The 27288-nt window shown below is 43.2% G+C and overlaps 1 protein-coding gene across 1 annotated transcript; it reads left to right on the plus strand.

The window, feature by feature from the left end:
• Window positions 1-239: 239 nt before the first annotated feature.
• Window positions 240-26567, plus strand: LOC104051866 (ADP-ribosyl cyclase/cyclic ADP-ribose hydrolase 1). Its single transcript, XM_064449166.1, has 8 exons — window positions 240-554; window positions 17229-17358; window positions 18022-18157; window positions 18959-19041; window positions 20777-20853; window positions 21575-21667; window positions 23893-23979; window positions 25884-26567. Exons 1-8 carry the CDS (start codon window positions 319-321, stop codon window positions 25963-25965), a joined length of 924 nt encoding a protein of 307 aa, XP_064305236.1. The 5' UTR covers window positions 240-318; the 3' UTR covers window positions 25966-26567.
• Window positions 26568-27288: the final 721 nt, after the last annotated feature.

Raw genomic sequence — 27288 nt, forward strand, 5'->3', positions numbered from 1 at the left:
GCAAAGCCACAAACAGAAGGCAAACAACAGCCAGGCTCTCATCTTAGCATGTCAAACCCCGAAAAGCCGTTGGCTGGCTTGCAAAATGACTGACTTGGCCGGAGCCCAGTGGGAAGGGGGTGGTGGGAAGCCCGGCGGGGGGGTCAGCCCTATGGGTCAGCCCAGGGGGTCGGGTCAGCCTGGGGGGGTCAGCCCGGCCTCCCACCGTCTGCCGGGGCTGGGCCCGGGGTGGGGAGGTGCTCAGTGACACACTAGAAAGCTGTTTTCCCTTTGGGCTGGGAAAGCAGCTGCCGCTGCTCCTCACCGAGTCCTCGCAGGATGCCTTTCCAGCAGGGCTCTGCCCGGACGCGGCAGCGCACCATCCTCCTGGTGGGGATGGTGGTCCTGCTGGCCGCCCTCCTCCTCGCCGTCGTGCTGGCCTCTGTCCTGACACATGGCAATCAGGTCAGCTCCAAAATGCTGAAGTGGAAGGACAGAGGGACCACTAAGAATCTGCGAGAAGTCGTCCTGGGAAGATGCTACAGCTACGTCATGGCGCAGTACCCTGAGCTGGGGTGAGTAGTGGTCTCGGTCGTGCATCAGGTGTGTAAGGTGGACGGGAGAGAGTTGCCTCGCACCTCCACCTGGCCATGTCCACTAGGTCTGCAGTGGCGGAGAGAAGTGAGGGGAGTAAGACCTCTGTTTTGTAGCAACATGTACAAACTCAGACAGGAACTGTCAGTGCCTGAGTGCTGGCTTTCTAAGGAAACTACCTGCAGAACCAATGTAAGTAATGCTAATCCTAGGTTAAAGCTCGATCATAAGTGCATTTTGCAACTTCCTCAAAACTAGCTAAAATAAAAGCTGGATTCTAACAGGTTTGAGTGTGTGGACATGAATGCAATTTGCTCTAAAGCCAATCTGCCAAATATCCTGTAACATCACTCTGCATTCATGAGACCAAAACTACACAGGAGAGAGGAAAAGGAGAAGGTTCAGCACAGATTTATAGGATGGACAAAGATTTTACAAAAGCATTGACAAATATCTTGGTGTTACTCAAAACAGTTGTTTTTAGTGTGTGTGTAAGACTTTACGATGCATGCAGACAGCTTGCACGGAGAAGTACAGATGGATCACAGTGCCAGCAGAGCTGTCCCTGGCAAAACCTTCACCCAGTGGTGGTCTCTGCTCAGCCCATCGCAGCAGGTGCTGTAACCCCCCAAGCAGCCCACCGCTCCTCTGCTGCAGGAGAGGATTCCCTGGGCCCAGGTCTGCAATACCCCATTAGGGCTGAAAACTGATTTTCTGATCCCCTCCACTCCAGGGGAAGGCAGAGTATGATATAAGGAGTGCCCCGGGTCCCCCTGTGGGTACTGGGGACACCCAGCCCCTCAGGACAGGATCCAGAGCAGCCAGGGATCCAGCAGGGATCCAGCCATCACTTCTGTGGCACCAGCCACTCTATTTTGTGTCCTCAGTAAGCCCCTGGCAGATATTTTCACCACCCTGGGCTGAGTGCCGTGGGGCTGCCCCATACCCTGGCCAGATGACAGGACCGTCATGGTCTTGTCTTCAAAAAGACAATTGCCACCTCTCGTTCTGATGACATTGAGCTGATAAAACCAAAGCTGTACATAGGATGTCCAGTCGTTTTGTTCAAATTGGGGTGCTGAAAATGTAGAAAACACTTTTGTTTTCAGCCAATGTCACATATGCTTTCATTCACAACACAGTCTGAATCTGACCCGGGAATAATTTGTTTAAACAATTCTTTCAAGGACACTTTTTTAAAAAATCACAAAACCATGATCATAAGCTTTCTAAAAAGATTGTTTTTACAAGGCATAACATTTTGTGCTATTCTTAATGCAACAGTGTTTAATAGCTTCGTGGCTGTGACCTCACTTCCTTTCAGATGAAACGATTTCTGTGTAGTAGGACCCTTTTTTGTTTTATTTTATTTAAGAGACAAATTTATCTGAGACAGAGAGCACTGAAAAAGGAATAATATGCTCATTTACGTACACCTGAAATGTTCAGGATGTTCCTGAAGAGAGAATTAAATATAGGTGCTTTTCTGGGAATCTGACCTGAGATTCCGCATTTTCAGATCCTGCTGAGCTCCGTGCAGTTTGTCGTGTAACCAACCACTTCTATTGCTGGCACTTTCTGATAATAAAGTGGTTGCCTTTAGGACACATCAGAGAGCCTGTATCTTTCATCCCACGCTCTTTCATCATTAACGTAGGCGTTGCATGAGATCTTTGGTGCACTTGATCAAAGAAAAGGAGTAGGAAGAGGGAACTGCAGAAACTCGGGCAGGCTTATGAGCTGAGCAAGCTGTGTCCTATACTCAGTTAGGACTTTTGTTGCCACTACTCCCACCATGGGAACCTCACTGCCTTGGTGAGAAATCTTCTAATTTCCTCATAGATTTGTCCATAGTCTGTTCTTGCCCTTTTAATCTTACACCAACATGTGCATATGTTTGAAAAGCTCTGCTTTTGGTAAAGCAGAGGACATTTCCTCATATTTTTATATCAGAGCCATTAAATTCCATCTTTGACAATATTTTCATTTCTTTGAAAATAGCAATCTGTTCTGCAGTAGTTAGTGTGACTATTACATTTGGGAGTGTCATATTTCAAATCGGAATAGTTGGCTGGTTTTGGAAAAAAGAGGGATTGTTGACTTATGAATATGGACCTTACAATGTTTCTAGATATCACAGATGGATTTAACAGGGGCCACAAATCTACAGCCCCCATTTAGCTCTGCTTTTGCAACTGCATGCTATAAATCATGTGAGACGGCCACAGGTGTGCTAATGTACATCTTCACCATCATGGCTGCTTTAATCCTAGGGGGTACCTCCTTGCACTCTCCCTCATCTTACTGGAGCCCTGGACACTGTAGACAGTCAACACACTCTTATCTTTTCTGATACAAACTGTGGGCTGAACCTGAGCCCACCGAGGCCACTGGAAAGACCGCTGCTGCCTGCAGTCGAGTTTTGTAAGCACCCCGTGCAATCAGCTTTTATCCCATTGATCCTCTTATTGTCCAAAATAATCAAAACGTTCAGGCGCTGTATTGAACTTGCTTGCTAAAGAGCAATTCTTAGGTACTGTATATAGCACCTGCTGGTAATAATTTTAACTGCCTGCATGCGATAAAATCCTTGGTTTTATTTCTGCTGCTGGCTGGCTGACTCTTACCATTTGTACACGTACAGTTCCCTCAGTTAGTCTTCCTGCATAGAACTGCCATTGTGATAAAGTTGAGGAGAAACAAGCCAGGAATGCCAAATGCTTCAAATAATGCGTTTGCAATATTAGCCTCATTTTTAGGAAAAGATATAGATGGTATAGCAGCAGGCTTTAGGGATTTTGTTCCCTGCACACACAGTTGCACATCTAGATACCCACATTAAAGAGCAGCGTTTCTTTTTCTTTTTGGCTTCCGTGGAAAATAGTGGCTGCTGCCAGCAGACAGAGCTAAAGCAGTAGTTTGTCACAGCAAAATAGTTTGTGGTTGATTTTTTTTTCTCCCAACATTAACAAAAGCTGCAAGTTCTGCTCTCACAAGTCTTGCAAAAATCCCGTACTCATCAACCATGGCCGTTGGTATGTATTGTAGTTTTGTCTGAACAGAGGCCAAAGACAGTTTTGGCTGAAGGATTTGACCTTAAATTACTTCGTCTCCTCTTTCCCAGTAATACGGGCTCCCTCTCGTGGCTAACAAAACACAGGTCTCATACTCCAGATCTCATGCAATGCAAACTCAAGTTTAGAAGAGTTTATCCCTGGTATCATTAGAGAAGCGTGATGGGATACACAGAGCTGCACGTTCAGCAGCACCAGGCTTGTGCAGGGCCAGGTCATTGCCAGATCAAGACCAGTTGTGCTGACCTGGTGGCTTACCCATCACTCGGAGGATGTTTATGATGGTTTTGCACCTCGATGCCTGCTGGGGAGAACAGGTAGTAACAGCTATAGCATGAAACCTGTTGATATGAAGTTAACTGGTTTAGTTTTCCTCTTCACCATAGTTGAACGACAGGCTGAGGTAGATACGATCAGCACTTTGTGACCTGGGAAGGCGAAGGAAAGGAACATCTAAAAATAGGTCAGAGTCACTGATTCTGGAAACACAAACAATGATGCTTTTCAATCTAGAAATAAACTCAGATAATGACTACTCCCCCCCAGATCTGCAGTCACTTCTCCGTCTCTGGTTCACCCAAGCTAAGCCAAGCTTGTAAGGACTATTTAAAAATGGCTGAAATCAAACCAGCTTATTTTTTGTCTAACTTCTGCTCGTGAGAGAGCACTGAGGATGCAGACAGGGAGCCACTTCAGTAACTGGTGACTGGCCGCCAGTCCGATGTAACCCCATTTACTGTGACCCTTTGCGCCCGACCCATCAGCCAGTTGCTCACCCACTGCATTATTTGCTTATCCAGCTGTGTGCTGGGCATTTTGTCCAGGAGGATACTGTGAGAGGCACTATCGAAAGCTTTACTGTAATCCAAAATGTTCACATCAACTGTCTTCCCTCAGTCAACTAGGTGGGTGACCTTGTCATAGAAGAAAATCAAGTTTGTTAGGCAGGACTTTCCCCTTGTGAACCCATGCTGGCTGGGACCAATGACTGTGTGGTTTCTCAGGTGTTTTTCAGTAACTCCCAGAATAATCTTCTCCATAATTTTACCAGGCACAGAAGTGAGACTGATGGGCCTGTAGTTACCAGGGTCCTCCCTGTTGCCCTTGAAGATTGGGACAATGGTTGCCAGCTTCCAGTCAGCTGGGACCTCTCCAGATTCCCAAGAGCATTGAAAAATCATAGAAGAGAGGTCTCAGTATGACATCAGCCAGCTCTTTGAGTACCCTCGGATGAATCTCATGAGGCCCCATTGACTTATAGAGATCCAGCTGGAGCAGCAAGTCCTTCACAAGTTCAGGGTTGATTGGGAGTTTGTCATTCTCGCAATCATGGTTCTCTAGCCCAGGGCTCTGGGCATCCCTGCGCCCACCATCAGTGTTGAAGACCGAGGCAAAGCAAGCATTAAATGTCTCTCCTTTGTCTATGTTCCTGTTTGTGAGCTGACCATGCTCATCAGGCAATGGGCCAGTGTTATTTCTGGCCTGCCTTTTGCCATTAACATATTTTAAAAAGCCCTTTTTATTGTCCCTCATAGTACCAGCCAGCCCCAACTCCAGTTGAGCTTTGGCCACATGAATTTCCTCCTGCATGATCATGAATGCATTTTGCCTTTCCATTACTTTGCAGCCCATGGAGATGGAGATTCATTTTGTAAAAAAGAACATATGGAACATGTTTTTGTGAGAGATACTATTGCACTTGGAGCATAATTTCTTCCAGAAAGAAATCTGGGTTTTGTTGTATGTTTACTTTTGCATTTTGCCTTCATGCTTTGCTAGGCATTTTTGATTTAATTTCTTTGTATTTGTTCACCGATTGTTAATACTTTCACATTAACCTTGGCACTAAACACAGCCATGATTTGATTCAGGGTCACAAAAAGCTTGGCTTTATTTTATATAACCACGACATTATAATGAAACTTACCTGAGATTTTTTTTTTCATTTAGAAAATGTGCCTTACATAAGAGAATGCAGACTTTTAAAGCTTCTCAATTTAATATACATCAAACTGCACAGGATTTAGCTTTTCTTTATTTTTAAAAAATATGCTTTCTAAAAAAATGAAATTATTACCATTATTACGTCATTGCTTTTGGTGCCAGAGTGAACAAATAGCTTTATTTGCACTGTCTATGGAAAAGGACATGTGGTCCCAGTGGACAAGCTGAACATGAGCCTCCAATGTGCCCTTGTGGCAAAGACCAGTGGTGTCTTGGGCTACATGAGGAGGAGTGTTGGCAGCAGGTGGAGGGAGGTGATCCTTCCCCTCTGCTCAGCAGTGGTGAAGCACATCTGGAGTGCTGGGTCCAGTTCTAGGCTCCCCAGTACAAGGGACATACTTGGAGAATATCTAGTGAAGGACCGTGGAGATGATTGAAGTATCTGAGATACAGGGAGAGGCTGAGAGAGCTGAGACTGTCCAGCCTGGAGAAGAGAAGGCTCAGGGGGATCTTGTCAGTGTGTATAAATACCTGATGGAGGCAATAAAGAAGAGAGAGACAGGCTTTTCTGAGTGGTATCCAGTTGCAGGCCAAGAGGCAATGGGCAATAATTAAAATAAGGGAAATTCCATTTAAACGTAAGAAAAAAACCTTCTTTTTACTGTAAAGGTGATCAAAGAGTGGACAGGTTGCCTGGGGAGTTTGTGGAGGCTCCATCCTTGGAGATACTCAAAACCAGACTGGACACGGCCCTGAGCCACCTTGTCTTAGCCAGGGTTTGGACCAGATGATCTCCAGAGGTGCCTTCCTATCCTTCTCTTAGAAAATGCTTTTAGACTTACAAGATGTCCACTGGGTAACTAGGACAAACAGTGATGCAGAAACGTTTTGGCTCACCTATAGTGGCAATTGTGTTGATAACTCTTGCTACTTTCGGTTTGCCTCTCAGTATTAAGGTGGGCACTGTAACACACTGTCCATTAAAATGCCCAAGTCAGAACATTTGTTACAATGCTTCAGTGTACGCTCTTAATATTCCCCTCCCTATTTCATGTACCAATGTGTTGACTTCAATAACTTTTCTACGTTAGCCTTTGTTATATGAAACATGCATAGCTCTGTTTTTCATTTCTTCTGTCCTTCAATATTTATAACAAGGTTTTCTTTTACAATTGTTTTCCCCTAACTTGTGTATGAGTGACTTTGTTCTTGCAATTTCTTGGTAACTAGGATATAATCATTATAACTGTTAACAATTGTGTGAGTCTTACTTAAATGTGCATTTCCATTGAAATATGCTGTACTGAGCTTTAACGGGGAACTGGAATGTAACATTTAGTAGACACAAGTGGACAGCTATTAGAACTTTAGGATTTAGAGGCAGGGCTACTGGTTCTATAGTTTGTCTTTCAAGTGAGTCCTCATGCTGTTTAAGGCTAGTTTCCATAACTATTCTGGGCTGTAAGATAGGGCCTCATTTGGGTTTTGTTGTCATCTCTTTCTACAGGAAGTTCATTAGAAAGAACTAATTTTCTCTTTAGCAAGAGGCAAGTTCATATGGCAGTGGGTAGCTATCATTTATTTGTTCTTGAGATAATTAATCACCAACATATTTATTTTTGCTCTTCTGGAGTATAAATATCAATGCTAGACTGTGAAAGTCCATCCAGTTCTGTGCAAGACTCAGCTTTTCACAGAAAATTTAACCTCCCGGGCTGTAACTCCACTGACAACAGCAGCCCAAATTCTGGGAGTGTCCTGCAAATTTAAGGGGGAAATGCATTGTCTTTTCTCCATGGCCAACATCAGTGTACTTTGGAGGTACAGAAATGCTGTTGAGAACTGAATTTATGGCTCACTTTGGCAGCCATATGTCAACTCATGTGTCTGTTTATACTGAGTTATAATAATATAAAAAATATTATTAAATTACTATAAATTTCTCATATACTCAAACATCTTACATTTATTTAACAGTGGTTAGATATTTAGTGGTTCTTACTGCAATATTATGTAGGATTTCAAACAATTTTTCACATTTAGGTTAGCCTACACATACTGCATCACGATTACCCCACAGTCATATATTAAAATCTCCTTGCAGTGAAAGTCTCCTTTGGTTTTAATCCCAGATACCAGAGAGAGTATCATTCTGTCTGTACTGGCCTTCTACGCACCAATCAGAAGTATTTGCTGATTAAATACTGTTCAACTTAGTTTTGTACTGCAACTTTATGCAGCTTTTTTGTCATGCACAACCAGTTAGCTGCATTCTTTGCCTTCTCTCTTGTTTACTGATTTTATAGAATGGGCTGTACAGAGCAATGGCTGGTGGCTGTCTAAATTATAGCACCACCCTAGGGTTGAAATTATTAAATGTTTGGATGACCCAATCTAAGAGCTTGTTGTTGCTGAAAGGGGGAATCCTGTTCCCTCCCACCTCTCCCTGCTTCAGTTCTCCTTAACATCTGTAGAGATGTCAGTGAAAACAGCTGTGCTCAGAGATGATAGCATTCAGCTGTCATTGGTAAGGTATGATTAAAACTCGAGAACTGTTTAACACATCAGAGCACTATGAGGAACCATAATTTTGCTTCTCCATAGGGATAGGAGGAATAGATCCTCTTTCCCCCTAGGATCAAATTAAAATCTCCCTCAAGTGTCCAAGGGTTAAAACAGATGCTAAAGAAGCAGTCTATCTTCCCAGGAGATAACACTGAAGTAAGGTATTAGCAAGGAGCTTGCTCAGTCATACTAAATCACAGAATCATAGAATCACAGAATGACAGAATGGCAGGGGTTGGAAGGGACCTCTGGAGATCACCTCGTCCAACCCCCCTGCTTGAGCAGCCACACCCAGAGCAGGGGGCACAGGAACGCGTCCAGGTGGGTTTTGAATGTCTCCAGGGAAGGGACTCCACAGCCTCCCTGGGCAGCCTGTGCCCCTGCTCTGGCACCCTCACGGGTAAGTTTTTTCCCATATTGAGGTGGAACTTCATGTGTTCCAACTTGTGCCCATTGCCCCTTGTCCTGTCATTGGGCACTATTGAAAAGAGCCTAGTCCCATCATCCTGACACCCACCCTTTAGATATTTATAGCTACTGATTAAATCCCCCCTCAGTCTTCTCCAGGCTAAACAAACCCAACACTGTCAGCCTTTCCTTATAAGGGAGATGCTCCAGTCCCCTGATCATCTTGGTAGGTCTCCACTGGACTTGCTCAAGCAGTTCCCTGTCCTTCTTAAACTGGGGGGCCCAGAACTGGACACAGTACTCCAGATGTGGTCTCACTAGGGCAGAGTAGAGGGGGAGGATAACCTCCCCTGACCTGCTGGCCACGCTCCTTTTAATGCACCCCAGGATACCGTTGGCCTTCTTGGCCACAAGGGCACAGTGCTGGCTCAGGGTCAGCTTGCTGCCCACCAGCACTCCCAGGTCCTTCTCAATAGAGCCGCTTTCCAGTAGTTCAGCCCCCAGCCTGTACTGGTGCATGGGGTCATTCCTCCCCAGGTGCAGGGCCTTGCACTTGCTCCTGTTGAATTTCATGAGGTTCCCCTCGGCCCAGCTCTGCAGACTGTCCAGGTCTCGTTGGATGGCAGCACAACCTTCTGGTGTATCAGCCACTCCTCCCAGCTTGGTGTCATCAGTGAACTTGCTGAGGGTACACTCTATCCCATCATCCAGGTCATTGATGACTATGTTGAACAGGACTGGACCCAGCACAGACCCCTGGGGAACACCACTAGTGACAGGCCTCCATCCAGACCCTTCTCCATTGATCACAACCCTCTGAGTTCTGTTTTTCAGCCAGTTCTCAATCCACCTCACTGTCCTCTCATCCAACCCACACTTCCTTAGCTTACCTGTGATGAGGCTGTGGGAGACAGTGTTGAAATCTCCAGTCTGTTCCCTTGTCCTTGCCCTGCTGACACATGCTACCCTTGAAACAGGGACTTCTCCTGACTTACTGCATTTATGCCTCATCCCAACAGTTTTGGTTCTATAAAAAAAACTCAATGTATTGCAAATTCATGTTACGGGGAAAAAAAAATATCTGCAGCTGGATTAAGCCGTTGAGTGGCTCCCTGCTATAATATACTTTTATTTAGATAACTCTTATAGAAGTGTTTTTCCTAGTTTAATATTAAACCAAATATTAACCAAGGGATAAGATGCCAGCTTATATTTGTTCCTTTTATATCTGTTGATGACATGTTGATGGTTCTCACTTGGAAGCTTAAAATGTAGAGCAACTACAGTCCTCTGTCAAAATGCAGTCCAGGTGAGACTTCTGCCCTTCTAGAGGCTGAGGCTCACTTATAGAGCTTTGCTGAAAACACCATCTGCTTAAGCAGCTTGTTTTTTCATGCAGGAAAGCTGAAATCCAGCCAGCAAAAAAAATCTGCTTAGGTAGATGAACTCTCCACTGGTTTATAGCTGCCATCTCTTGGCTCAGCCCTTCCTGGAAGGGTGATAAGGCTTAGTGTTGTCCTGGAGCACCAATTCCCAACTCACATAAAATACTCGAGGAGCTATAAACCAAAGCCGCAAGTCCACCTGCCCTTGAAACCTTCTCATTCCTGCCAAAGGTGAAGCGCCGGTGTGATGAGGAACTATCATTTGTTCCAGGTCATTCCTCATACATGAACATACACAGCCCTGCAGAAATCTCACCTAGTACTTCTTTCTCCAGACCTCCAGACTCCCCACCTCTGCCATGGGGAATTTAATTGCTCTGCCTACAGGCAGCCTTTCCAGAAGTTCTCTTTCTCAGAGGCAGAGTTTTGGATCTCTGTCTCTAGCCCCAGCCAGTTCTCTCTGACGCTTTCTTTACTGGCTTTTGAACTATTTAATTAACAGAGAGCAATACTTACAAAATCAGGCGCCAAAGAAAAATCAAGTATGGCATTCTCATATTGAAAAAAAGTCAGTTACCATAAACGTTATGGTGGCAGATGCTTTGCAATAATTAAACTAAGTGGGTAGTGAGAGGCTAGTGCTCATTGAGATTGACAGTTCTGCCATGATATTTTCCTTCATCCTTTCTGTCGGTAGTTTTTCCCCTCTATTATCCTAATGCTAAAGCAGCAGCAGCAGTCTCCTCAAACCCTCGGCGATGACAGCATACTGTCTGACCTCTCCGAACTCACATTTGCCTGATTTTTAGCACAAAGATACCTGATAGGCGATTTTAGGTGCTAGAATAACAGGAAGGAAGCTGAGCTGTTGTATGCACGTATCCGTGTTCTGGAGAGAGGTCGGGCCGTCAGCCGGCGTGACGAGCGGCACACCTTTGGGGTTGGCCTCAGCTGCTGCTCCCAAGAAGTCCCTTCTCCCCGCGGTGGCAGTGTTCTCCTTGAGTTTAGCTCCTCGCCCCCGCGCCTCAAGTTGGCTGCAGAGAGGGCCAAGCTGAGCTGCCTGGGCTGGGCTTGGCTGCGGCTCCAAAACAGCTGCTCCAGAACAGCGGTGAGACACGGCAAGGCTGGAAGAAGGGAAGGGACAGCAGAACTGAAACCAGAAATATTTAGGGGAAAAAAGGTAGCAAAAGGATTCTGCCTTACAGAGGGCTTCCTCTCAACGCAGGCATAAAGGCTATTGTTCACTGCGTAATTTCTGACAACGTGAAGGCATAGCTACTCATAAGCTCACATGAAAAAAAGCAAATTGAATATGGGTATATACAGAACACTGCTGTCTACAGCCGTCGCAGTTTACCTAAAAGAGGCAGATAAACTGACACACAGGCAAAGACGGGTCTGTTGAATGCAGAAGTATCGCTACAATATTTAGATCCTTTGATGCTCTGAGCTTTTACAGGTGAAGACAATGCCTTGGACTCCCAGCAGAGTGTGAATTGGTCCTATGCCTTTAAGGAGCTTTGTTATAACCACAAACTTCTCACTGACTTTTTCAAAAGCCAGATATCTGAGTGCTTAGGTGCATAGCTGCATTACTGTTTTGGCTAATGGTGGTAGCAAATGAGAAGGATTTTCTTATGCAAATCGCAACTGCTGATGAGGTTTGACCCTTGCAAAGGCCAGTTACATAAAAGGCTCTGGGGGCTGTTTCCAGCACTAACTTCAGAGCCTCACCACAGAGCCACAATTAAAAACTCAGTGTGGCCTGAAGACATCGTCGTATTTTAGAAAGAAATCTCAGCAAAGCTGAGAGCAAAGCCTTGGCAAAGCTGCTATTGTTTACAGGCGAGACCTTGTCTCACCAGGGAATTGTCTCTGCCTGGTAGAGTTGATTGAGTTTACCAGAACAAAGCCTGGAAGCCATTTTTCACTTGTAAATTTAAAATTAGTCCATACTTGAAGCATCTCTCTCAAATTTTTGAATAAAAAACTAGGGGCAACACAGCCCAAGGAAACACTCCCCTTCTTAAAATGTTTTTAGCATCCAGTGTCAGCCTAGTGCTGAACTGAAAGCAAGACATTTTTTCATGGTGTAACTGAAATCAGCAGGGATGAAACTTATCCTTGATATTATACCAATTAAATCGATTTCCACTGGGGGTGAACTTGCTCCATCATGTCCAGGTAAAGAATAAAAATTAAATCACAAAATAAAGAAAAAAGAGACTTATATTAATAGTGATTTCCCAGCTAGCCCAAAGCCATCCCATTCCTTTAAGTGAAAGGATACTCTTTCAAGGTTAGCCAGACCAGTGTACTGATATGCAAGAGATAATGATGCAGAAGCTGTCCATTTTTCTAATATGCACGTTAAAGTTTGGCTGCTAGGATAGCTGCTAATGGAAATATTCTTGGCCCCAGCTTCCATTTGATAGATTGATGTGATATTCATATAAAAGTTAAAGGGATAGAAATACTCAAGTTCATTGGAAAAAGCAACTTCTATCCAAATGTAAGGACCAAGGCAGCATAAGCTTTGCAGTATATGTAACATTCAGATTTAATATGAAAATGTAGTTCTAATGGTTATTTGTATCCCAGCCTCTGTTTGATGCTGTACTGAGTGCAGCATATAGTCTCTGTCTCCAAAAGGTCATGAGGCAAGTTCTGCAATCCTTGCTTTCCAGAGAAAGGGCTGCAGGTTCAGTTCCTGAGTTTATAGCAGGCTTCACAGTGTTCCTTCTAAGTCTGTTAGTTATTATTTCACATTTATCAGCATTTCTCAAACTGTCGTCATTAAAAAAAAGAAAAAATTAAACACAGAATTAGAGTATATTTATTTTACATGTCACTAAATTTGGATTAAATATTTCAGATTCTGTAGTTAAATAAAAAGCCTTAAATATTTCAGCATAAACAAGGTTAACCTCAAAGGAAAAAATCCATTATGCCTAAAGATACGATATTTGCAGATACAAAGCAGAATTAATATGTAACCCAGAACATACAAACAACAACCAGAGAAAGAGAACACACGAGCCCCGCATCAGTGTGGTACATAAGCATATTCACCATGGACTCCTGGACCTGAACTAGATAAATTTAATTAACTGGTAGACTGATGATTTCTTTCACACCCTTCCTTTCTTTTGTAAATCAAGGAAGAAAATGAAATGAGCCCTTTCTGTGACTGAGAACTTCCCAGTGAGAACGTGGGAGTAGCCTTAAGAAGACAGTTTGTTTCTCAGGCATGTTTTGGCAAGGCAGATGTGCTTGTTTCAACCTGAAACTCTTCTTGCTGGAATTTTTAGCATACCAAGTGCCAGCAAACATCTCATATTGTTTTCAGGAGGCCCAGAGCTACAGCAGGTCTCTGCTCTTACCTCTGCTCAATGTTAGTGCCACACACCAAATATTTTCTTGCTGTACTGGAAAAAGGGACAGGTGAGACTTTATTAATAGTGTCTACCTCAACAGGTAGGCTGGAAAGAGTGGCATATCTTCCTGGAGCTGGGATTAACAAGTCCTCAAGTTCTCTCACTTATTTTTTCATATATCAACCCAAATCATGGTCCTACATGACCGGTAATCTCTTTGAGATGTGAGGCAAAACCTGTATTTCATATCAGAGAAATAGCTTTCCAATGGCAAATCAATGAATTATTTTTATTCAATTTTTAAAATATACATGTTGATAGGTGAGGACAGCAAATGAAGTATTGTTTAGCTTTTGTATGTATTTCTTTTACATTGAAGATCTGTATTTTATTTCTAAAACAATGCTGAAATTGCCTAGTTTCTATAAAAGCCCATCTTCATGCCTTATTCTTCTCTGTGGTACAACCAAAAGGACCACACTGATTAGCAGCTGTAGAAGAGCTCTCCCCATTGAAGGCAGTTCAGCTCAGCTATGCCAGGGCTGTCGATAAACACTCTTCTCTCAGATATGAGTGACATCCATGCACATCATGAGTTGCTGAGCTTGGTGTCTTGAAATGTTAGAAAACTGATGCTTTGAATTCATGACTTAGCAAGCTGTCTCAGGATCATGACAACCTGCATTGTTGTTGCTTCGTGCTTCTCATCTCCATGACTGGAGTCCAGCAGCAGAAATGCTTTGTGCTGTTTCTATCACTTACTGCTCTGGAAATAAAAAACCAGGTTTTTCTTATGATTCCTTGAAAAAAAGTTTGTCTTCTGAGACCAAGCTTAAAAACTTTGCAATATGAAAGGATAAATGACCAGGTAACCAGCTGTCACCTGTGGCTGTTAACACTGTTACATACAACAGATTTCAGGAGTAGCTTAAAAAATAAAAAGAGTCCTGCCAGGAGGACAAATCATTTGACAGATTAGAAAGTGTGAGACATAAATATCTGTGAGACGTACCAGTGCTTCCAGCCAAGCCCTACAGATTCTGTTTACGATACTGTTGACCATGCAAAGCATGGAATACCATAATGTCACCCCTTAATCAGCAGGAGCCCTCTCTTTTGGCTGATTCATTGTGGTCATGTTGTAATCCTACATGGCAGGGAGAGGTATTTGCAACCTCCCAACCCCTAAATGAAATGCCAAAGTTGGAAGGATGGTCTCTGTGGGTTACTTACAGAGTTTGCAGCCAGAGACAGGCTCCTCCAGGAGAAAATTTAATACACCCAAGTTAAATTCTGCTAAGTAAAACATGTGAATACTCCCTGACACAACAGTGCAACAGCAAAGTGATGAATGTGCTCACTAGAGCATCTGCAGTTTGGCTTCTTATTTCTACAGTGACTGTAACTGAAAGTGCATTTAGGCTCCTGGATAAAACAAAATAGCCCAGTAAAAAATGAACATTGTTACTAGTCTTTACTTACCTGCAAATAAATGTGGTTCATATGCCCAAGAGGTGTGGTCCCTAACACAGCTGCGGCTGCCCCTGTAAGGGACTGGCATGGTAAGAAGTGAGATTCAGCCTGTGGCCAGGGCTGCCCCGCTTGGCCGTGTGGCTGAGACCCTCCAGGCTGACCTGCCTTGCCCCTGCCCCCAGGCTCTGTCCGCGTTTCAGACAGCACTGTACAGTGGCAATACTAAAGCTTGTTTTAAATCAGCAAGGTCAGGCTGTGGGATATCTGCAGCCTAGATCGAGCTCTCCACTATAATGCACTTGGTTACCCCAGGAGTGAGCGATGAGGACATATCCACCATAGACCCTCCGCAGAGGAGGACTGGAAGAAGCTGGAGCAGGAAACCTGCTGCAGTAACGACCTTGGTGGTACGACCTCCCAATAACGGATATCATATAGAATGCTAAGTTAGATTTGTTACTGCATAACTAAAGGCAGAAGGGAATGAAGGCCAGGGACATCTTGCTGTGGATTGCCTGGTCCTTCCCGGCTTGATACCAGCCCAAGCCGCTGTAATGTGTCTGATAGAGGCATTCTGTCTGGTACACAGTGCTGTCAGGTGCTGTCGCTTTCTTCTGGACACAGAAAAACAGAATCTGGCCTCCTCTTTGTGCTATGTTTCTTTTCTGTAAAGCTTAGGAAGGAAAGGAAGAGGGTTCATGTCCAAACTGTGATGAAATGGCCAGGAGCTGACAAGTGGTTCTGGGTCCCACAGTTTAGACGTGGCCTATGTAACACAAACAGCTCAGCCTTCTGTGTTGCAGTTTGCCCCCCTGGTGCTCAAATGGCACTCAGTAGAAATCATGATCAAATTCAGTAGTAGCAATGAGATCACACAACTGTTGGGAAGACTAACTTGAAAATGTTTGGAAATCTTCAATGAATTACTACTGGCTTTCTTAATCCCTTTAGGACTATTTTTAAGACTAATCAAATTCCACATCCTACATGTTACCCAACTACCAACAGGTACCAAAGCCTGCAGCTGTGTGTCTGTCACGTACTAATTCATCATGCTATTTTTATAGTGCTCTGAAGGCATTAGTTTCTTCACACAAGACAAGGTCCATTCTTCAAACAGCTTTTAGTGGGAACACACTGGGAGATGATTGCAAACAGTGAAGAAAGAGTGGATGAGTCAAAGACAGTCAGAATAGCTCCATTCAGACATGTAGACAGCAGATGCAGTCAGTGCTTAAAATTTACATAAAAACAGGGAAGAGAAGGATGCAGAATCACTGCAGTACTGTCACTGCTGTAATGAGCGGGCAGGCTTTCCGCGTGGGCCTGAAACTATGGGAGCGTGAAGAGGAAGGGAAGGGCACCCATGGGGACAGCCTTGAAAACACATACTAGACAGACAATAATTATGAATTATCTTAATGAAAAGTTTTCATTCGTTACCTCAAGCACAAGAAAGGAAACGTCCTGAGCTGTCCCAAACGTTATTGTATGCTGCAGGCTCGGGAAGGAAGCACGGCGCTGCTTCAGTACAGAGATACGATTGCTTGCCCACACTGTGCAGTAGATTTCCTCTTGGTACTACGAAAGCAGGCCTGCTTCTGTCAGCAGAGAGGTGCTTTACTTCCTAGGCTGACAAAGCAGCATCTTAAGAAACACATGTAGGCTGAGGTGATAGAGTTGTGTCATGGCATGAAGCGGCTCCCCTACGTAAATTTAGTGGAATTCCTCTGACTCATGCCAGTGAGAGCAAAAGGGCCAGAACCTCTGATGTGGTGAAGGATCAGAAGGAGACTGAAAAAACGTACTGGGTACCAAGCACCTGATCTGGATATTGGTTATACGTGTGCAAATCAGCTGTGGCTCCAGCAAAGTCAATAGCTGAAAATTAGTGCATAAATGAAAATAATATCAGGTCCAAAACAGCCAGACCCCTGCTTTTTTTTTAGGTGAAATCATAGACATTATTTTTATAGGGTCGAACACTCTGTAGAGAGACACATGGGCATATTTTTGGCTCACTGTACCTGAGGAGGCAGTATCTTTCAGCCGTATTTTTAAAATGTACAGGCTATAGTCTGCCACATTTGCTTCTCATGAACTGGTATGAATAGTCAAGAAATTGGATCTTCTGGTAATGTGATATCAGCACTGCTCTTTTTTAGGGACAACAGCATAGAAGACATTCAGATACTGCAATAATCAGTAATTTAAAGTACAGGACACGGAGAAAGATGTTTCAGAACTGCTCATTCCTCAGTTTATACTCAATTTGCTGAAGAGAGTCTGCTTTTGTAATGAATAATGTATTTTGGTGCCTGAGCATAGTTAGAACTCTTTTAAAATCTGATCCAAACTTTTGACCATAACAGAAGGAGATGCCTTCACAGCCATAAATACTGATTAACTATGATTTATTCTTTTGGCAGAGATAAGGATTGCCTAAAAATATGGGAAACATTAAAACATGCGTTCATTTACAAGAATCCCTGTAATATTACATCAGAAGATTATCAGCCTTTAATGGAGTTAGCGAGTCATCGTATACCCTGTAACAAGGTAAAAGCACAATGCATAGCGGGCTGCATAAGTAGGATTGTTGTGGGATGGCGTGTCCGTGCAGTGCTCTGAGTGATGGGATCTTGTCCGTAATGATTGTGAGGGTCTGTATGTCAAGGATGTTTTGCTCTTGCACTTACTGCAATAGTCCTGCAGTTGTCACCTTTGGACCCCAGTAATCCTGTTCATTCTCTGTCGCTGGAAATCCTCCTTGTGTAAGGCTTGCCTCAAACCTCAGGACTGGGTCATCCTGGTGAAATGACAGAGATGTCCCTGTTCCCTGAGCATACAGCGCTCTAAGGAGCATGCTATCATGCTGTTAGAGGGACGCTGCTTCCAAAAAAGCTGCTCTTCCATGTGAAGTTCAAAAGCACACAACAAATCAGGTATATATCCTATAAGAACTAGACAAAACCTTTCTTTCAAAATGCTTTACAGGCTGAACATCTCCATTTCCAGAAAAGATAAGCACCCAAAAAGATTTTGGAAATGGGAGCATGGGCTGGAGAAATAAGAGCTGACCCACTAAGGTGAACTTGCAGCATTTCAATAAAAACTAAAACTCCTTCATTATCATGAAACCGTTTTATTTTTTTCCAGGAAAATTTCCTGACCAGCTTTAGTATAAGTATCACTTATTAGACATTGTACCTTACTTCACAGTCACTGTTCTGGAGCAAGACAAGTGACCTCGCTCATCGTTACACAAAATCCAATCAAAATTTCCTTACCTTGGAGGACACCTTGTTGGGTTATATGGCTGATAGGATTTCATGGTGTGGAGACCCCTCTGCCCCAGGTAGTAAGTCCTATTTTCTTCAAAACAAATATGAACACTGGAATTCCAGCTCATTATTTTCTCTTGTTTGTCTAGACCTAAACACAATCCTTTTCACATATTCTTTGCTTGTAATTTATTTTAAAACCTTAACTGTATTTCTGTCCCATATTATGGAAGACTGCAAATAATACTGCTCTCAGGTTAATTTACAAAACACAGCTTTGGCTGTTATCAATACACCAAGTTGCTGCTTGGACTAATGGTCACATCTATCCCTCCTTATCTAGATTTCTCACTTCCTTCCTGTAACTTTTATGGGACAAACTGCAAAACAAGAATGCAATTCAGAAGGGTCCTGGCCATTAGCCAGTCAAATTGGTGAGGGCAGCATGTAGGTACCCTGGGCGTATTGCTGCCTGCATGACTCCTGGCTTGGTGCTTTAGGCTAGCAAACTTTAAACTGGGCTGGAATTACTGAAAATGTTGGGCAAAGTTTAATTCTTCAAAGCAATTGGGCAGTATTTGTCAAGAGCCAGCCTGTTTGTCATGTTTAGGACTACATGCTTTCCCTTCTCAGTTTTCTGAGAATTATTTGCATACAGGGCCTGCAGCCATCTCCCTGAAATACGTATGAGTGAACAGGAAGACCTCTGAACACATGCAAATTCCTTTTTCCTTAGAGCCCTTTCCACAGGTGGCCTTCTCGCTTTGGTAGGGGGCAAATCTTTTTGGTATCATTAATCAGCTCTCAAAGCCATATAAACATTGCAGCAATATTCATTCTAAACTTAGCTATTCTATAAACATATTTCTTCTCAGGAATCAACTATGAATCTTGTCCAAAACGAAGTGAATGTGAGAGCAATCCTAGCTCTGTATTCTGGAAAATGGCATCCAAGATGGTAAGACCTAGAATAAATCTCCCCGAATCCAAGAATGTTGAAAGGCGCTAAGTTCCTGACACTGCCAAAAATGTGAGTTTGCAGATTGGACTTAAAACGTAGAATAGTAAAAATTCACATGAGCTTTAGCTTCAGATGCATTGGAAGTTTTATTTCCAGGGTCCTATATTTTATGTACAATATTTAATGCCACTATAGTTTGGCCATTCTTATTTGTGGATAGAGCCTGTGTGCCAGTGTCTACAGCAACACTTGGCAGACAGCTGGAGCTATGCAAATAATGCTTACAATAATAATAACCACCACCTTAATTAAATCACAGGACTAAAATTGCTAAAATAAAACACATTTTAGCACATTAATGTTGAAAACAGTGCCCAAATCAGCACAGAAATTTTCCAAGCTGCTGAGAATCCCCTTGGACATTCCTGGCATAAACCTGAAGAGCACATCCTCCCACAACAGTATCTGGCAAGGTTCCGATGATGTACCCACCCGTATGCACATGCCAACTCCCATCACATGAATGAAACCCTGCTAGACTACGTTAGGCAGTTAGCCTGGCTTTGCTGAATCAGCACATTACAGAAAAAAAAAAAAACTGCCAGAAAAAAAATCTGCTCTCCTGTATCAGTTTAATTTTACAAGTCTCTCAAGACTTCATCCTTGATATGACTATTAGTAGATGACTGCCCAAGTGGAAAACAAGCATTCCTGTATGCTTCAGCTCTCATGTACATAAGAAAAAGTCTACTCGCTGTAAAAGCTGTTTTGTGGGTAAACTAGTGTGCATGAGTTTTCCAAGCTCAAAACAGTTTCTATGTTCCCATTAGTCCCCTCAGTTCCAGAGTCTGGGAGGGATAAACCATCACACAGAGTCAGGCTTGCTCAACTGCAGGCTTTCTAGTCCAAATAAATTTAAGATCTACTAAAACTCATGCTTATTACATTAGACAGTTACACATAATTAAACTTTCCTGCAACTTCACAGCTCTCAAGAGCTGAGTCTGAGCCACATTAGTTAGATATAAGAGGACTTGGAAGATTTTATAAGTACAGTCACCTGTGTTAAGCTTTTTAAAAATTCTTTGTCTTACCAATGGATTATATAACTCGAGTAGGTACCTTACGTTGTACCCTTAGTAGTCTTTAAATATTTGGACATGAGTTTTAAAGAATAAAAGAGCAGTGATTACATGATCCAGTAATTTAAAAATCAAATCAAACAAAACTCAGTGATGAGTTTTACTAAAACCACAGGGGAGAAATTTCCAAGCCACAAAAGAACACAGAGCATGAGTCACAAGGTAACGAATACACGATGGTTTGCGTGGCCTTAAACCCATGGTACCTCTGTTCTGGCTTGTTCCTCGCTGTCTGAGTTAAAACAGTCTGAGGATTATTCCAAGTTGCTATGTCCCGATCAGACAGCTGTAGCTGCTAGGGTTCTGGAAAACCCTGTAAAAGATGAAAACAGCAGTGACAGCAAAGTTGCTATACCAATCCATGCACCCTCAGACTGCCAAATCATAGCTGGCTAATTCAGCTTTATCTCAGTTTTGCCACAGCCTTTAGAGGCTTTTGCTTTGACATGTTCTGCAATAATTTCAGCCAGATCCTGTACTTGTATAAGTCAGTTCTGGCGACATCAAAGAAGTTACAGTAACTTCTAGCCCTGAGTCTGACATGGCACTGCAAGTAGTGTCAGAGTATAGCGTCCATCTGTTTTGTTCAGTTTGCAGAAGCAGCTTGTGGTGTGGTTCAAGTGATGCTCAATGGATCAGTAGAAGCAGGAGCTTTCAGAAGCAGCAGGTATTTACTCAGCATGCCCCCATCCGCATTTTGGGGGGGCCTGCATGCTGGTGAATGTGTCTTTGCCAGTGAGTTCCAGTGAAGAACGGATTTTGGTAAACTCATCTAGGAGTCTAAACCACTGGCTGTGGTAGAGCTGATTCACTTTAACTCCTTCTATACAGTGACTGCAATTGAAATCCTTCAGAGGGTATGCGGGTGGGGTGTCCAGTATACTCTTACTGCACAAAGTGACTTTATTATTACAGATTATTTATTCATTATACATGAATGACACATTTCTAAGTATTCATGGATCTGACTGGATTTTAACCCTCCAGACTGTGCTTCCTTGTGTTACATAGCTGGAAGTGCTGTCTTGAAAAATATTGAAATATGAAGAATATGCTGGTGGGGGAACAGCCATGTTCATATCCCTTGCACGAAGCCAGATCAATAGCCAATAAACTGAACAGGAGAAAAGGCACTAAAGATGGAAAAACTTCAGCTTGTTTCAGTCTACAGACAGTTTCAAAAATTCTCCTGAAAGTGAAATAAAAATGGGGAGAAAAAGTTTTACCATAAAGCAATTAAATAGTCTATGAAAATCCATTGGCAAGATAATGTTCTTTCACTGAGAATAATAGCAGCACTGATAAGCACTAGGATTTGGGGAGCATACTCTGTACGTCTGACTCAGATAACTAAGAATATTTTGCCTTTTCATGTCCCATTCTTACAGCATCTTTGGAAGTATTGAGATCTTTAACCTAAATCCAGATAAAGTCTCAGAGGTACACATTTGGCTTATGCATGACATCGGTGGACCTCAAAGGTAAATCACGCTGGTACTAAACGACAAGCAGTGTGTAGAAGGCAGACGGCACAGCTCAGTTCTGACAAGTGACTGTCTCAAGTCAGCTCACAAAACCTGCTTTATGTTCACTTTCCTAGCTGCTTACTTTACTGGAAAGAATAACATTTGTACAGTTGAGTTTTTTAGTATTTTTTTAAGTACTGCTGAACATTTATAGCTAAGACACAATGACATTTTCCGTGCTTTTAAATTCCTTCCAATCCCACTGAGCTCTACAGACCTTTATTATGGGTGCAACACTGAAGTCACAGAAAAGGCTATGTTTGCAAGGGTGAACAGCTAGAAAATATGTTTGTCCACAGGAATAGTACGATTATGCTGAGCAGAACCCTTTTTTATAAAATCATTTCAAATGCTGGAACACATTTCCCAGAGAGGTTGCGGAGCCTCCACCTGTGGACATACTTAAAACCCAACTCTGTCCTGGACAACCTCTGTAGCTGATATTGCTTGGACTAGATGTCCTCAAGCAGTCCCTTCCAACCTAAATGATTCTGTGATTTTTAATAACAAATCTGTAGCTTAAATACTTACCATTGAATTACTGACACCGGAACAGTGACCTCAAATCACATCTGAGCCTTTCTGAGTGACCTTTTCCATCCCGGTCAGATTCATTTGCAGGTCTGTCACATTTCAAGCACTGAGCGTGATGCTCAGTGCATTTGACCCCTATCTTCAGAGCCCATTCTGTGGTTCATGTGGTTATAATGCAATGCCATGGCTTCTCCTGTTCCTAAGGGCCCCCCATGACAGAGCCAGCAGCTTTGATGCTGTGGGTCAGGAAGCAGGCCATGATGATACACTGCAACTCAGGAATGAGTGTGGACTCAGCAGAGATCCTTGCTCAGACAGCCTTGCTGTCCGACACACTACTAGCTCTGGCATTGCAACCCCTCCCCTAGCCCAGAGACCCAGAAGCATGTTTTCACCACTCAAGCTGACACATCTATTGCAGCTCACAGACATGCCTCTATCCTGCGGTCAGCATGCCAGACGTACTCTGGTGGCCCGTTGCATAGGGGTGTGCTGAAGAAAAGAACACTGAGTAATCTGTCCATTAGTTCCCCCAGACATGGCACTTGATCCTTTCTCCCGTGATTTCCCAAATCAGAAAAGCCATCATGTTCCAGTGCCCTGCCAGCCTCCTCGACACATCCTCCTCCTGTGCCAAGTTCACAGCAGTTTCCTTTTTCTGTTCTACTTTCTTCCAAGAAAGAGGGAGGGTAGCTCCAATAATATGTATTCCTTTTATCTTCTGATTTGTATTCCATATTGAATCACTGATAACATCTGGCAAGTCCAGTGAACAAAGAAGAGCTGGCTCTGCTTTCCACTAATGCCACATGTTAGGAATTGCATTTGCCCCAGTATTGCATTATTGCCCTGATATGTGTCTTATACTCTGGACCAGGAAATTATTTTTATCTGGAGGTAACAAGGCTTTTGCCATGTCTTGGTCTATGACATTTGTCAATCCTCTCACTATAGCTTTGGTGCCCCTTGGGCTATTCCAAGCAAATTAAGCATAGAGATAAAGATCTTAAAGGTATGACATTGTTACATGCTTCATGAAACCATTAGCTGGATGGAAAAGAAATACACAAGTCAGGGCTCCTACAAATGCAAAAGTGGTTGAAACATCCCCTTGTCAAAACAGAGTAGCAGCAGCCACAGACTGAGTCAGACAGAGAGGAGGTGCTCATAGCCTGCTTCTTCCCATGTTTTGTACCTGCTTGCTCCTATCTTACGTCCTACCTGGGGCTTAGCTGCTGGTTTTTGTTATTGGCCCTTTCTCATCACACAGAGGACTTGATCACTTTGTCCTTCCACAGATTCGAATGAGCCTTATATTGTGCTCCTGTGGATGGAGGCCACCAGCAGCATTGGAGCAGTTCTAGAGCCTGCCGAACTGTGAATGGAACTGAGTTACTTCCCACAGATATCTTCCTGCACAAAATTCTTGTGCAAGAAGCTGTGCACAGCTGAACATCACATAGTTTCTACCAGCAAAGGCCCAATAGTAGCCAAAACTCCACAAACCCAATGCACTTTACAGCACATTAGCAAGCAAGCTTTTAAAGAATCTTACCTGAAATAAAGCATAAGTGACGTAGTGTGGAATTTAGCTGAGCTTCTTGTACACACAGGGAACACAAGTAACAAAACACTTTTCTTTCCAGTGAATCCTGCTCAGGTCATTCCATAAAGAGGTTAAAAAGCATCTTAGAAGAGCGAAACTTTAAGATCACCTGTGAAGACAATTACAGGTAATTGCTTGCTTTTATTGGTGACAGCTTGCTAACATAAAACTAATATTGCATCTCCTTTTTGACTTAATATAGGTTTACAGCGAGCTTGAGCAGATTCCCCTCTTACTGCCGTCACATCCCTTCCACATGGCTGTGTGCGTCTCGGGGGCTTCCACTAGTGCTGCAGATCTTGTGTTGGCCGGGTCTGGGGCTTCCTCTCTGCCCTGCACTTGCCATTGAGCATGTTCAGTTGCCTTCAGGGAAGGAGCAATCCAGCCTTCTTCAACAGATTTTCATTTGACCAGGCTTTTACTTACAATAATTGGAACCAAATAGGCAGCTTTCCTCCCTGTTGCATGTGGGTAACGCAGTATGTCAAGGATGGTCCTTCCTTCGTTCGCTATAGTTTGAGCTTACTTTCTGCCCAGCTGCTCTGTCTCTGCACGAGACATGCTAAGCATTAATAATCACTGTAGTTCACCATTGTCAGGAGAGAAAAACAGGAGTCCTGAAAACAGCAGCCCGAGTTCTGACTTGCCAGAAATCTCTATCTGCCTGCTGAGGGGATAGAAAAGCCTGAGACCCTTTATCACTCTGTGTGGGTTCAGAGACCTTCCCACAGGGCAAAAGTTCTTTAGTGACATTAGAAAAGCAGCAAATGTTCACTATTACTCATATGTTATCTGTCAGAAATAGCTTTTCAGAGTGAAGAACTCATACTTCGACAAGAACATTTCCAAAGTAAACAAACATTTCTACAAACTACTGACTTCATGACTTTAGTTTTAAATAAGGAAAAGTTGGTGTGCAGAGGAGACAAATGCCTTATCTGGTGATAGGGCTTTATTCCTGAAGGCAGAGCACATACTCCTGTGTAGGTATTGCTGAAACTGATGTATGGGTGCTCTGCACATTGTGAAGAAAATAACACTGGTGTTGTGCATAAATCTGCCAAATTGTGATGTTCATGTACTATCTCTTGGCGTAAATGCAGTCTTTAACCAATAATCCCAGGACGTGTAAGTAGGTAGAGATTATTTCAGCCTGTAATGAAATAAGATGAGGGCCCAGGGAGGAAGGAGAAATATGTAGTAGCTTACAGCTACTTGTAGCACAAGGAGGAACCTGTAACACATCATGAAGAGCTGACACGCTCGTTGCTGTGACTCACAACTCGCTTCTTCAGATAGAATAACAAGTAGGGCTTTTTGTCAGAGCTCAGCTAACACATACATAAACAACTGTGTAGAGCAACATGGACAATTAATTTTACTATTTTATATACAGAGCAATAATAAACAATGTAGATGTCCAGTAAAACTCTTCAGGATAGACAGTATAGGTTAGCTTCACTCCCTTGAAGTCATTGCAAACAGCCGTGTGGGTCCATATCAGCCGAGTACCTGGCTTTTCATGCCACATTGCAATTTATGCTGATCATTTTCTCTTGCTTTTATCCATGTCAGCAGTTTCTTCCAGAAATATCTCAAAAAATAAATTCACTGGATGTACTTCTGGCAGAAAATTGTTAGCAATAGCTTTACATTGTAGCAGTAGGGGTTGCCGCTGAGTAAGCAAGATGGTGAACTTCCAGCACAGTAGCAACTCCGTAGTCTGTTCAAGAGACCTTACTTCATTTTCATAATTATTTTTGTTATTGCAGTGTAGTTGACATGCTGTGAGTTCACACCCTACTTTATTTTGTACTCACTTGCTCTTCTCCCAAGCCCCTATAAACACCAAAGTTATCTTTCTGCAGCAAGATCTAAAAAAAAAATTATGCTAAGAAAAGACATCCACTTGATAAGCACAGATGTAACATGCATTTTGGCTTTCACGTTGCATTTAGCAACTGTGGAGTTATTCTGTTGTACTTGCAAAGTGGTGACTAAATATTTGTTTGTTTTTGTGTCTTATCACAGGCCGGTTCAGCTCCTTCAGTGTGTGCATAACCCTGACCACGCAGACTGCAGACTTTGCACCAACACCACGGCAGCGCCATGAGCGGAGCCTTCCGTGCTAATGAAGACTTTATTTGTGTGTAAAGCTGGAAAAGACATGGCTACATAGCTTAGAGTGATAAATAGTAGCGTGGTGTGTACAGAGTCCATAACCAGAAATCCTTGCTGTGACACTAACAGCCAAATAGCAGGAGATGATACTTTAGGTGTGGTTACTGTACCCGCACACACACAGAGGGGCTGGGGGCACGTTCAGTGGTTGAAGGCAGATGCTTTGCCCTGGTTTGCTCCCTCTGCGCCCAGAGGCCCAGAGCAGGGAGTCCCTGGGCCATGCACAGAGACGAAAGAGACTTCTCACTGGAACAGAACTTGCTTCCAACTTTCACAAAATGTCCCTCAGGCCAGAACTTGGGCATCCACTGGAATAGAGGCAAACATCAAGAGGTTGCCACAATAAGGAGTCTCGCTTGACCTCCATTTCTGAGGTGAAAGGTGACGCCTTGCAGAGTGTAATTCACAGGTGTGGACATGCCGTAGTACACTGAAACAGCAGGTTACATTGATTTCCTTTGATTTCCATTTTGCCAGTCTCATGCATATTGAAGCGCAGTGTTTATAACAAAATAAAGATCTGAGGACAGCTTCTGGCCTTGGCTGTAGTACCTTTGTGCAGTGCCATTGACACTAAGCGAACAGAGCAGGGTTTGCTACAGACCTACTCCTAGGTGTTGCAGTGCGAGGCTAACCAGCAATTACCAATTCATTAGGCAGACCAAGGTTTTCGTGATCCCACAGGCAGGTTATAATGCTGTATGATTTAGTGACTACCCAGACTGCAAAGCATCCTTATGGAACTACACAGGCTGGTGTAATTTTGAGCATCTCTAGGTAAACCATCGCTCTGTAATGCACAGGCCTGCACTGAGCATAGCTGGACCACACCCAAGACCCCACCCATAATGTTTACACTGAGTGAAATATATGTTTATTTGCACTATCTTATGTAACTACTTAGATGCATCAATGCAGACACATACCAATACTTTCAAACAGGTTATTTCTGGCTGTAGCTCAAGAGTTTGTCTTCATGCTCACTTTTGTACCTTTTCCATTGTAATATAAAATGTTGACTGTATAATCAAGATCTATAATAAAATTGCTGATGGCAAATGTTGTTAATTCGGTTTCATGTTCTACTTAACCTCAGATTGAACATGAAAATAAGCCACTTCCTAAAAATAGCTCAGGAATTCATTCAACCTATGAAACTCCATATACACCCACCCAGAAAAGCAGAGACAGGTCACAGCACCTATCCTCCTCAGGCTGCACTCTGGCTACCTCACTATCCATCTGGGACAGGGAT

This window comes from Phalacrocorax carbo, chromosome 4 (genome assembly GCF_963921805.1).
Source record: "Phalacrocorax carbo chromosome 4, bPhaCar2.1, whole genome shotgun sequence".
NCBI lineage: Eukaryota > Metazoa > Chordata > Aves > Suliformes > Phalacrocoracidae > Phalacrocorax > Phalacrocorax carbo.